The sequence below is a fragment of the Meleagris gallopavo genome, chromosome 10 (genome assembly GCF_905368555.1).
Source record: "Meleagris gallopavo chromosome 10, MGAL_WU_HG_1.1, whole genome shotgun sequence".
Classification (NCBI taxonomy): Eukaryota; Metazoa; Chordata; class Aves; order Galliformes; family Phasianidae; genus Meleagris; species Meleagris gallopavo.
In genome coordinates this window covers 16,090,754-16,103,468 of record NC_139413.1, presented here as the reverse complement: position 1 = coordinate 16,103,468, position 12,715 = coordinate 16,090,754, and the positions used below count along the sequence as shown (strand labels likewise).

Sequence of the window (12,715 nt, the reverse complement as noted above, 5' to 3'; positions counted from 1 at the left end):
CCTCTTTAACACCTGAGCAAGTACACACTCGGCAAGTTCTTGCATTATAGCTGTTTTGAGGAGGGGTGTGTGTCTGGCAGATAAAGCTGCTGTTTAGAGGAATCTTTGCTTTTTTACAGTTGTTTTCTTTCTTATTTGAAAGACTTTTTAACATAAAAACCATAAAAAGCAAGAAGACCAATGAAATTCTAAAAAGCTAGGGCATTACAAAATGAAAATTGACCAAGAAGATTTCATTTAGTCTTCTTATGCATGTATGCTATAACAAATACTTTAATTTTAGGGATTGGCATTTACTCTGCATTCCTCATGCAGGCTTGTCTTCTAGAATCTGATAGCTAGAATGATCCTGAACATGGTGAAGTGTTCCTTCACCATGGTGAAGATCCAGTAAGGAATGCAAGCCTGTAAGCCTGTAAATCCTAAACAGATGATCCAAAAAACTACCCACACAGTTCCTGCATAGGTAGCTTCTAACTTTACTTTGCTCCCTTATGTATTGTTTCCATTTGGTTCTGAGTATGCCAAGTCTGGGTGCAGTCTGGAAGTAGCTGCGTGGCTAAAAAATTTATTTCATGTGTACACACTGTTGGATGAACAAGAGATTTTCTGCAGCAGAAATCCTTGACACTATGGTACTATGTAACAAATATCACAAGTCTAGCCTCTCTAGAACTAAGCACAACACAGGCTTTCTCTCAAAAAGTGATGATATCACTGTTAATCTTTCATATGTCAGCACAGCAGCAATAGATTGAATAAGAAGAATTAAGAAAGTTCTCAGTTTTGAAAAACCTAAGGGCTTGTGGCTAGATTGTTCCATTGAAAAGAAAAGTGTGAATCTCTGTCTGCAGAGGCTGGAAAGTCCTGTCTCTTGTCTCATATGTGAATACTTTAAGTTTGGAACTACTAGTGAAAGGAAGCTACTGTCACTTAGAAAGAAAGCCTGTAGGCCATATCTCTCTTCACACAGAGACAACTGTTTTGTTTAGAGCACTGCATTTTCTAGGGCTTTTTTTTCAGTAAAGTGAATCTTGAAGAAAAGTAATACATCCTGTCTATGTTCAGCTAATGAAAATAGGAATAAATTAAAAAAAGAGAGAGAGAGAGAGAGAGAAAAAATAACAAGGTACAAATCAAAATGATGCTTCCACTACTGCAACTCATTCAGTGGTAATTTACGGAAAGATTTGCTCCAAAAAAAAAAGAATATTCTGGTCAAACTTCTATGAAGAAATTAACAGCATGCATGCGTTCATTACTTCAGCTTTCTCTTGAAATTCTAATTGTACCTTGTGATCTTACTTTAACAGGACCACAGTATGTTTCTGGTGTCTTTCTACTGCCCCTCCTTTGCTCTAGGAAGTTCCTGTATTATTGTGTATCATTATTTTGTTCCTGTGAGTCCTTGGAAGCCCTTGAATAATATTAAAAAGTTGTCTTCCCTATGCTAGGAGAGTGTGTTTTTGTCCACATGTAAGCAGCCACTAAGCTTCACAGAGTTGTGACATACAGATAATGATTCCAGTTGAATCTGAAACTACAAAAAGCTCAGAATTCCCTGCAAAACTCTACTAACAGCAGTGATTAAAAATCTCTATTAATGATTTTTTTTTAGAGGCACACTTACAATCTCTAATATTTGAATCAGCTGATGAGATAAAATTACAGACAGTCCTTAGTATAGTCCCAACTAAATCCTCCAACCTTAATTACCATGGAAATTACTTATGTGTGTTTTTGTCCACATGTAAGCAGCCTCTAAGCTTCACAGAGTCGTGACATACAGGTAATGACTCCAGTTGAATCTGAAACGGCAAATAGCTCAGAATTAAGGCACTATGGATAGCTGATTTTTATTTATTTATTTATTTATTTTGACAAAAATGGCAGCGAGGCCATAAAAAATGGATCTGTGTGTAATGAGACCTTTGATCTTTCATCTACTCCTGTGTTAATTAGAAATAACCTCAATGAAGCAAGCTGAGTTACACAGTATAATTAGTTTACACAACAAGAGAAGCAGATCTGATGTACTGTCCAGTTCAGTTTTTTCCACGTCTTTTCTCATTAACTTCATGCAATTGTGTTAACACATTTCTTTTTCGCTTCTCTATGAAAAGAAATCTAAAATGCAATATATTATTTGTATGTAAAAGTAGTAAACAAACCCATGTTTAGAGACAATTCTAGTAACAAATGGAACTAATCAGTCCCACTGAGGACAGTACTTAAGCTGGAAAATCACTTTACAAAAAGAGATCTGCATTTCCAACTTTATGTGTATTTCATCTCTGATTATTTGCAGGGAGTCTCCTGTTTCATTTTAACATAAATTTTAACAGCTTTTAATTGAATAAAAATAATTTGCAGTCAAGTTACTATCAAAAGCCCAGGAACAGGCTGCACAGCAAAGCTGCAGCTGGTAGCCTGCCACTGTGTCTGAAGTCAGGCTGGCCAGGGCTCTGAGCAGGAGGTGTCCCTGTGCCTGACAGAGGGTTGAACTATAAGATCTTTAACATCCCTTGCAACTCAAACCATCCTATGGCTCTGAAAAAATCCTGTTTCAAGTAGAAGCTCCCAATGAACTAACTTCTTCCAGCTCTGCAAGCAAATGCTTATAATATGTGCGTGTTATCATTTATGTAAACCCATCACTGTGTCATGTTTTTTGAAAGCTTTTCATTTTCATTTTGTTAAGCCTGATTATGAGTTACACTGTGGCAGTAATTTATCGCATCTCCCATCTTACTGCAAGGTTGCTTTCTTGCTGAGCGCCTCTCCTACAGAGAAAGGCTGAAGGAGCTGGGCTTGTTCATCCCGAAAAAGGCTCTGGGGAAATCTCATTGCAATCTTCCAGTACTTGAAGGGAGCCCATTAGCAGGAGGGAGACCCAGCCTTTTACCCAGCGTAGTAGTGATCGGACAAGTGGGAATGGCTATAACTAAAAGAGTGGAAATGTAGGTTAGGTATTAGGAAGAAATTTTTTACTGGGAGGGTGGTGAGGCAATGGTACAGCTGCCCAGAGAAGCTGTGGGTGCCCCATCTCTGGATGTGCTCGGGGCCAGGCTGACAGGGTGCTGAGCAGCCAGACCCGGTGGGTGGCAGCCCTGCCAATCGCAGGCGGTCGGAACTTAACCTCCCCTACGACCGCCCCAAGCTCCACCCGCTCGTACCGAGCCCAGCGCCCCGAACGCCAGGCTCAGTGTGCACGCGCACCAGAAGTTCTCGCCTTCCTTCCGGCGGCGCATGCGCCGAGCCCGCTGCCCGGCCGAGGGGCGGGGCTGAGTGAGCCGAGACGCAGCGCGGCATGGCGGGAGGCGGCGCGGGGACAGGCCCGGGCTCTGGTCCGGCGGGGCAGGATGGGGAGCCAGCGGCCCCGGAGCGAGTCCTCTTCCCGCCGACCTTCAGCGTGTCCGAGATCAAGAACAAGCAGCGGCGGCACTTCATGTTCCTTCGCTGGAAACAGCAGCAGAGGAAGGTGGGCACGGGCCGGCGCGGCGCTGTGAGCGGGGGGCGGGCGGCACCGGGCTGATGGCTGACGGCTTTCCATCTCCTTTCAGGAGAAGCTGGCGCTCAAGAAGAAAAGGAGGAAGGAGCGAGAAGCCCTCGGGGACAAGGTGAGGGCCTGTGGGGCGCGGCCTCGGCGAAGCCCTGCTTGGGCCGTGGGTGGCGGTGCGAGCGGGGCCCTGTCAGCGTCCGGCCGCGGGGTCACTGCGGGCATCGCCGCGGGCGTGCTCTCATCCACAGTGCCTCGCTGAGCTGCTGTCGCACAGCCTGCACAAACCCTGCGCACCCGGTTGTCTGCTTGGCGCTTATTGGCTTCTTTTCCTAACCTACTGCAAAAGCGTATTGATGGTTGGAAGGAAGTTGTGAGTTTGTGTGTTATAATTCTGCAACAGCAACGTGAGTAAAGGGGCGGGCGTTGTTACATTCCGGCTGTCGTTCAGTTGTGGGTGCAAAAACAGCGTGTTCCTGTTGCACACAGAGCTTCTGGTAGCATGGTCTCATAGTAGCTTTTGCAATACACTTTACAATGATGTGAGTGTGTTGCATTAATAAATTACGTTTATTTTAGGCACCTCCAAAAGCCATTCCAAAGACTATTGAAAATCAGAGAATTTATGATGAAACAACTGTAGATCCCAATGATGAAGAGGTAACTTTAATTTTTGCAGATGCTGTTAATTGTTTTTGCTGGTTTTGTTGTTGTTTTTTTTTTTCCCCAAAGAGCCTTAAAATGTATAGATAAAATTCATTATTCTTGACTTTTCTGTTAAGATGTTAATGGTTTACTTTTCATGTGCTGGATTCATCAAGACACAATGTCCTTTTTTTTTTTTTATTATTTACCTTAAATAATTGTCCTTTAAGTTACAGCTATGTAAAACCTGTCAGTTTTCTTTATTCTAAACCCTTTAAAATGCAAAAACCACTTGTCTTACAATAAATAGTTATAGGACAGAGCTTGTGAACTGGGATTTTTCCTGTTAAATTCCACTTCATCAAATTAGATCAGGTTGAACAACTGTTCTTCAGTTATTTAATATGTGACAAGCCTACTTTTCTTCTAGGTTGCTTTCGATATAGCGACTGATGAATTTGCACCATATTTCAACAGACAAACAGTTCCAAAGATTCTTATTACAACATCAGACAGACCTCGTGGGGTGTGTATGCCATGCTCGGGTTGTTCTGAGCTATCAGTTGCACGGTACTGAGGTTTTCATGTGATTAATTAATTACACTTTTAGTATAGAAATGACTTTAAAAAACACAATTTCTTTGTATGCTCTCAGTAGAGGCAAAGGAAACTTGATGAGCAGGAGATACTTTGTGCTAAATTGTTAGATTCTTTTTGGTCAGGAAGTGTCCCTTGGGTTCTGGCACCATTCAAGATGGGCTTAATCTAACTAACTGGGGAAGTAACACTTGTAATCTCCAAGTTTAACATGATGTACAAAAGTCCATGATGACTACATACAATCTTATGTAGGAAAAACAACGAAATTTAAAATATTTCCTTAGTGTTTTTTTGTTGTTGTTTTTTTTTTTTTTTTTTGCTGCTGTTTTTAATTTAGTGACTCTTGGGAAACTATGCGTATACAGTCTATTAGTTTCTTTAGCACTGTTTGTTTCATTAAAAAGCTCAAGTATACGTTCTTGTATGTGGTGGTGTGCGTTACCTAATTCAGAAGATTTCTTACGCTTTGTGAAAACCATTACAAAGTGATTTTAAAAATAAGAAACTGTATATCTCTAACAGGTTCTCTGGAAGCTCAGATGTACGTATAGTATATGAGGCAATATTTCTACTGAAATACTAACAACTTCTTGTAAAACAAGATCCTTAAAAAATAAAGAGTTTAGGGGTTATGATTTTTTAATTTTCCCATTTTACTATGAAAATAATCTGTTCCAAAAAAGTTGTCCCTAGTATATGGCAGTTACTGCCAATAAATTAGTTTTCCAGCAACTGAATGAAACAATTTGGTAGCCTATTGACAGCTTTTTATTTCCAGTATCTCTGTTTGCATCAAGGAGAGCAGTCAGAATGAGCAGTCCTCTGTCCCGCCTTGTATTTAGATTTGTCGCTGTATTTACCGTATTGTGATTTAACCCATCTGCTTTACAGAGAACAGTGAGATTCTGTGAACAGTTGTCTACTGTGATACCTAACTCGCATGTCTACTATCGCAGAGGATTGGCTTTGAAAAGAATTATTCCACAGTGTATTGCAAGGGACTTCACAGATCTAATTGTCATTAATGAAGATCGCAAAATACCAAGTATCCTTTGTGTATATACTAAAATAAATGCAGTATTAGCTCTACGCTATGGGAAAACTTTTTTTCTTCAGTATGTGTGTCTTAAGATCTCCTTTATTCTCGATTTTTTTTTTTTTCTCCACTGTCCTGTTTATAGGATAATTACAGAGTTAAAAATCACTGTGCCAACTGAGGTATCTGATTGTTAATGGCACTTGAAATTATTAAAGAAATTATGTTTTTTTGTTGTTTTTTTTTTTTTTTTTTGTTTCAGTAAGCTTAGCTTCCCTTCCTGAACAGAAGGTTTCATTTAGTTTTGCTGATCTGATAAATACTGAAAAGATGACAGAATATAACAGGTTAGCTATTGAAACAAACCTTAATGGATCTGTTTGAACACTAGTTAACTAGTTTCTGAATGTATTTTTGAAAATATAACTAAACCTTGTAAATTAGCTAATGGATATAATATTGTGATAACATACTGCATTTAACAGAACATGCTTCTCCGTAAATTACATTTCAAATTTCGCAAACTTTTTTTTTTTTAACTGTGTGAACAGATGGGCTTGTTTTAAGTCACCTTCCTGATGGTCCAACTGCTCATTTTAGAATGAGCAGTGTCCGTCTGCGTAAAGAAATAAAGGTGAGACTCCAACAAAAAATTAAAAAAAAAAAAGAAAAAAGTGTACTCTGGTTTATCAATAACTATTTTCAGTTTACTTGAGCAGCCCAAACTGGTTGTGCTTCTGTAAGGTTCATGTGATTGTGTATAGATGCTTTTCCGTAACTGGCAGGAGGCTAAAGACCATAACAGTCTACTTCCATAAGCGGTGTATTTCAAGTTTCATAGTTACCCACTGAACTTGACTGCCTGCCAAGTATTTTTATAGCCATATCATCTAACATTAATACAGGATACTCAGTGCATAGTACATATGCAACAGGGTATATAAAATAAGTGCTATACAAGATTTCAGTAAATGCAGTTCCCATTCTTGAATAAAACCTAGTTTTTCTTATCTTACAGCCTTGTCACCTGTTCTACAGTAAGAATTGCTTACTTAGCCAAAGATAACTTGCAGTATAATGTTTTTTTTTCCTTTTTTGAATTAAGTAGTTTTTAAAATGTCATCTATTTTTATTAAGGACTGTTCCATATATTCCTCCTTGCTATGTCTGGAGAGATTTTCAGCATCCTGATTCTTTGCTCTAGTGGGTGCTGCCAGGAATGAAAATTAGTGCAGCAGAGAGGAAATACAGAACTTTATTTGTGCTTTTTCATTAAATTTGTATAATTAAACCAAAAAGTTCTTACGTTAGCACCTTCTGCTTTACTTACTTACAAACTTAGTATAATTTTTTTCAAAAAACAATTTGGCATATTATCAGGCCCTGGTTGTCTACACCCTATTTTATTTCAATCTTACCTTTCATAGTACATTAAAATAATTTTGCATACTATCTAATATTTGCATTCTTTCACTCCAGAGGAAGGGGAAACAACCCACAGAACATGTACCTGAAGTAATCCTGAATAATTTTACAACAAGACTGGGCCATTCTATTGGTCGCATGTTTGCTTCTCTCTTCCCACATGATCCTCAGTTCATTGGAAGACAAGTAGCTACATTTCATAACCAGCGAGACTTCATCTTTTTCAGATTCCACAGGTAACTGCTTGCATCAAAACTTATGAATGAGAGATATTGGTCACGTAACTTAACAACTAATCATTTTTTTTCTCCTCAAGGTATATATTCAAGAGTGAAAAGAAAGTGGGAATTCAAGAACTTGGGCCACGTTTTACGTTAAAATTGAGGTCTCTTCAGAAGGGAACCTTTGATTCCAAATTTGGAGAATACGAATGGATTCATAAGGTATGTCTGAGTTATACTAAGACTGCTGGGGAACAGAGAATACATCTGACATGAAATGTAACCACACATCTCAGCCTAGAAAAGCACTTCAAGTGCGGTTCTCAAAACAAATGCCGAAGTGAAATACTGAGAGCTATTTTTTTGTCAAAGAAATAAAGTAGGAGCATTCTGCTATGTAGCAAGGATGATGAGTGTCAGTATATCATGACTACTTATACCGTGTAAGGTTTTGAACATATACTGATACAAGCAAAACTGATAAATGCTCTCTTGTTATGATCTACTATTGGAAGCCTAGTAAGTTTGACTAAGAACATTTTTTGCAAGGTCAGGCTAAAAACTGTAATGTAAAGACAATTAAGATATTTCCTCAAATGTTAATTCTTACTTTCCATTCAGTATTAACACTGACTTCATCACACCTTTAGGTGAAATGCACGTTACTCTACGCTAACAGTTAATGACATTGGTAGTTACTTTGCCTATCAACTGCAATTTCATGGTATTCGAGCTATATCAGAAGAAAAAATCTAGTATTTATGATGTAGGCCACAATGTGTATAATACTGTTTGATGCTGTGCCTGTTGTCTGTAAATACTCTTCTAAACAACTGACCTCCACCACTTCTCCCATGTCTTGAAAAGCTGCCTACAATAACTCAGTTGCTCTGTAGTGCATTTCACTGTGTTAGTGTAAGCTTGAGTTGTCATCTTTGTATACCGTTGTATGAATTTGCTGTTAATAATTTTTCTTAAATTTCAGCGTCGAGAAATGGACACAAGTAGAAGAAAATTTCACTTGTAATGGACAGTTATTTGCCAATTGCTCACGACCAGAAATATGACGGTATATTTGAACTATGGATCATCTCAAATTCAACTAGGAACAACACTGAACAGTAGCTGGCAGCAGAAGGACAAAATATAAACTGTTCCTGTAGAAACTTTTAATGTTTAAGTACGACTGCATCTTTTTATTTCTTTTATGGTTGTAGCTAAATCCAATGTGACAAAGAGTTTAGTAGGAAGATCTATTTTAATGTTAGAGAAGGCTGTAATTCAGTTATCACTGAAGCTTTGCTATGACTGCTGCTGTACTGTAAATAACCTATAGTTTACTGAAGACTGTTAAAAATATTTTAAAAATAAAATATTTTCACATATACAGCTTCTTTTCTTCCTTGTTAAACGGCTGAACAGTGTCATTCTGCATTTTAATATTTTAAACCTCTAACAGTGTTAGTTTTCAAAAAAAAACAAAACAACACCACCAGTATCCTGCCTAGAGAATGTTGAGAAAGCTCTATGCAGACTGATTTATACTTAGAAGAAATATTTACTCAGAACACTTAAATCATAAGGCCAGCTTCCAAGAAGTAAATAAAGCTCAGTAGAACGGGTGAGATCTCTGAACAGGACTTTCTCCATTAGAATCTTTATGCTTGTTTCAGTTGTGATAACTATAATTGAGTTGGTACTAGCTCTGGAATGAACTTTTTGTTCTGGCTTAAATTTGCACATTCATTTTCTTTTGGATTACTTTCTTTCCATTATGTACTTAAGTAGTGCTTTTTAGTATTTAACATAAAGGGTGTAAAAGTATACCAATGACTCAAATTGCTCTTTAAGGAAAGTTAGCTGTGGTTGTATAGTTGAATCATAAAAGAAGAGCCAAAACCTGTTTTTCCATGTTCTACTATGCTAGTAGCACACTAGTGATGAAGCCTTGTTCTTTAAGAGTATCAGCCCAAGGCACACTAGTAGCACCACAGAACACCTGAAGATAAGCACCTGTGATTATCTTCAGCTGCTGAAAAATGATGTAATAGCTGATGAGGTGTCAACATATCCCAACTTCTTAGATCAACTTCAACACAAAACTAAGTCAAAACATTTTTATTTTTGCTTGGTATATAAAACTGATTCCCTCATGAACAGAATTATTGTAACTAGCATACAGTTCTTTTGGAGAGGTAGATGGTAAGAGGTTTGACAACAGTAGCAACTTTACAGTTAGATTTGGCACATGAAAGCTAAGCTTTTGTACAGACTTCAGACCAGGCCTCCTTGAGGCACTCTGCCCCAACAGACATCAGCAGCTAGGAAAAGATGCTAAAAGATCTGAAAAACAAACAAAATGAGGTGGTTAGAGAGATAACAAGCAATCCTACATTTAAGAATATGCATAGCTACTTAAAAAAAAATCCCTTTTTTCTACATTATTTAATAGAACTTAAATTATAAAATAAGCTTTTCAAAACCATGAAGCCATTCCCCCAGGGGGTACAAAAAAATAATCAAAGCTGTTACAAAACATCCAACATGCTGCATCTTCTGGAAGCCAAATCTAAGTAGAAGGGCAGAGTAAGTTGTTTCTGGTCACTTGATGATTATGGAAATACTGAGCATCTACTTCACCTTTGAAAAGCAGGGGGAGTCTGGGTAACGTAACAAATCACACTTCCTCTTCACTCTACAGAGTTGGTGCAGACTGTGCAAGCATGAACTCTATTGGTTCATCTCATAAACACCAGGATTACAACTAAGAAATTCACTGTTTTGAGGAAGTGCTTGTAAGATGTGAAAGGGAGAAAAAAAATCTGTTTCATGCAAGTAGCTCAAATTGTTATTCTAATGCCTTTTGCCTGTAGCCATAAGCAAAAAGAAGTGCTCAATTCCAGAATCAGAAAAGGCATTTAAGGGCAATAATTAAGAAAAATATTAACCCTGTTCTGCCCTGTGAATTACTGCTTAAAGCTGAAGCAACAATACTAGGAACACAAGTCAATTCAGAAATGTTATCTTTTAAAAATGAATAGTTTATAAAATTTGTAATAAAGAAACTTAAGAACTACTCTAGAAGAGCTCTGTGACTCAGTCTTGGTAAGACTTCTGTAAATCTAAACCTGATCTGTCTTTTCACTAGAATTTTCAGGCAATGCCTGATCAGTTGTCTTCATAGTGACAGCAGTAGTGTTAATGAACCTAAGAAAGTTTCAGAATGAAAGTACAAATGAGTACTTAACAGTTTCTAGTTATTTGAACTGCAATCTGTGTAGTAGCCTATTTTAGGGGAATTTGGGTGTTGATACAATTCTTGGCCTATGTAATTTCCTTTTTACTTAGAGGGTATTTTCTGTAGCAGACAGGGCTCTCCTTTGAGAGCATCACTAACCTAACCCCTTTGGGAAGTGCTCCTTAAGAGTTTAAAAACTAAGTCCAGAGAACTAAAATCTGCTTTATCTGCTACAATTGGCATTCACTGCATAACCCTCCAGGCAACTAATCCTATGTGAGAAAAAGGAAATGATGCTTTTAACACAGAAGGAAACTGCAGCAAAGCTACATTACAGTCAGGTTAATCTAGATAGCAGCTCAGTAACAGCTGGCCCCCAACTACTTTGGCTACAATAGCAGAAACGGGTTGGAGCCCTGTAATATCCAGCTACTACTCACTTATAAAATCTATCTGGTATAGAGTTACCCTCCCAGTCGTCTGGGAGGAAAGGACGAAAACAGGGATCCAGACCAACACCAGCTGTACAAGTCAGATGTCTCTTTGGAATGCTTTAAACACAGACAATCCCACTCACAGCAGGCTATTTTTAATGACAGAAGAAAGTTTGAGCCTTTAAGAACTTACCACTGAAAGACACCTAAGTAGTCCACGTAATTACAAAAACGAACAAACTTTCTGGGGACGGAATGGATTTGTACTCGATGATACTCCCGTCAGCAGGGGATCATGCTGTGCGTTCTGCAGGCAGAACTGCTTCAGGTCCACAGCAGCCTGAGAAACCTGGGCGTAGGAGGAGCTGATGTTAGCACTCACTGATCAGACTGTGCAGGGGATGCAATTGCATCAAGAAATACAACACTGTTAAGTGATTCAGCAGATGTCATACAATCGTTTTCTGGTTTGTCAGTCAGTAAGTTATAGAAATTATTTGAAAAATTAATGTTAAAAAGCCTCTAGGTATGGAACGTGAAAGAAGAGCTATGTTTCGAGAAGCTCTTTGTTAAACACACAAAGACTGACTGTTTTCTCGGAGTGCCTCCAATGAGACAAGGCCCAGACGCAACCCCGAGCCATGGGAGCGCCGTGACACGCCCTCAGCACGCCTGGCAGCGGAGCCTCCATTTTCCAGCGCAGGGACGAGACGCCAGCCAAGCAACCTGTTGCTATCTCGCCTCGGGCAGCAGCAGTCCTACGGGAGCGGACGCTCTCAGAGCACGGAAATGAAAGGGGAGAGTGGGGCGCGGCCGTCCCATTCGGGGCAGCGCTCGGGCCGGAACGCAGCCCCTGCCGGCCCGGGGGAAGCGGGAGGGGGGGGCGGGCGAAGGGAAGGGATGCGGTCGCCCCTGGGGCCAGGCTCGGCCGGTGCGGCTCCGGGGCGCGGGTCGGCCTCCGGTGCCATAGCCGGGGTGCGGGACGATGCGCCGCCGCCAGGAAGGGTCGTCGGGGCGCTGGGAGCCGTCGGCCCGGCCCGGCCCTGCCCCGCTCGCCCTGCCCCTCGGCTCGGCTCGGCCCGGCCACGTCCGAGGGGCGCCGTGGGGCGCGGCCCCCAGCGGTAATGGCGGTGCGGCCGCCCCGGGCCCGCTGCTCACCTTGACGCGAGTCACGCTGGCCTCCAGGCGCAGCTGCTGCACCACCTTCTTCATGGCCGCCACGTTGGAGGAGCCCGACATGGTGGCGGCGACAGCAGGCGGCACACCCAGACCCAACTTTCCGGCGCGTCCCAAACTCTCGGCCCGGAGGCGCCTGCGCAACCGCCGCCGGGACCGGGACCGCCTCGGGGGGCGCTACGGAGCCGTCGGGAGCCGCGGGGCGGAGGGCCGGGGAGCGCCGTGCGGGATGGTGCTGCGCCGGGCTCTGCGGCCGAAGCCTCTGCGGGGAAGAGCTGAGCCCCAGAGCCAGCGCTGGGGCTGCGTTCCAGCTGCAATGGGTCGTGGCCGTCGTCCACCGGCAGTGCACCCAGCCTGGGCTGGTGACACGAGGGCATGGAGCAGTAGCAAGTGTGTGTGTGCAGGGAGTGCCGGGAGAGCTGTGCCGTGTCCTCGGGCGGC

At 41.2% G+C, this 12,715-nt stretch overlaps 2 protein-coding genes across 2 annotated transcripts; one reads left to right on the top strand and one right to left on the bottom strand.

The window, feature by feature from the left end:
* The first annotated feature begins 3,254 nt into the window (after positions 1-3,254).
* RPF1 (ribosome production factor 1 homolog) lies at positions 3,255-8,811 on the top strand. The gene is made up of 9 exons (XM_010716000.4): positions 3,255-3,481; positions 3,564-3,620; positions 4,079-4,159; positions 4,575-4,670; positions 5,636-5,789; positions 6,332-6,414; positions 7,260-7,441; positions 7,522-7,648; positions 8,412-8,811. The coding sequence occupies exons 1-9, from the start codon at positions 3,311-3,313 to the stop codon at positions 8,451-8,453; spliced, it is 993 nt and encodes a 330-aa protein (XP_010714302.3). The 5' UTR covers positions 3,255-3,310; the 3' UTR covers positions 8,454-8,811.
* A 718-nt stretch (positions 8,812-9,529) lies between these two features.
* On the bottom strand, positions 9,530-12,392 carry GNG5 (G protein subunit gamma 5). The gene is made up of 3 exons (XM_085231159.1): positions 12,257-12,392; positions 11,292-11,447; positions 9,530-9,769 (listed from the first exon to the last, which is right to left on the bottom strand). The coding sequence occupies exons 1-2, from the start codon at positions 12,335-12,337 to the stop codon at positions 11,322-11,324; spliced, it is 207 nt and encodes a 68-aa protein (XP_085087285.1). The 5' UTR covers positions 12,338-12,392; the 3' UTR covers positions 9,530-9,769; positions 11,292-11,321.
* Between the last annotated feature and the right edge of the window lie 323 nt (positions 12,393-12,715).

What these genes read in the sequence shown, in the direction of transcription:
- RPF1 (XM_010716000.4), top strand. Translation starts at nt 3,311, where the DNA reads ATGGCGGGAGGCGGCGCGGGGACAGGCCCGGGCTCTGGTCCGGCGGGG. An exon ending in GTCTGCGTAAAGAAATAAAG is followed by an intron (nt 6,415 to 7,259) that starts GTGAGACTCCAA and finishes CTTTCACTCCAG; the next exon opens with AGGAAGGGGAAACAACCCAC. An exon ending in AATACGAATGGATTCATAAG is followed by an intron (nt 7,649 to 8,411) that starts GTATGTCTGAGT and finishes CTTAAATTTCAG; the next exon opens with CGTCGAGAAATGGACACAAG.
- GNG5 (XM_085231159.1), bottom strand. Translation starts at nt 12,337, where the DNA reads ATGTCGGGCTCCTCCAACGTGGCGGCCATGAAGAAGGTGGTGCAGCAG. An exon ending in CCAGCGTGACTCGCGTCAAG is followed by an intron (nt 11,448 to 12,256) that starts GTGAGCAGCGGG and finishes TCCTACGCCCAG; the next exon opens with GTTTCTCAGGCTGCTGTGGA.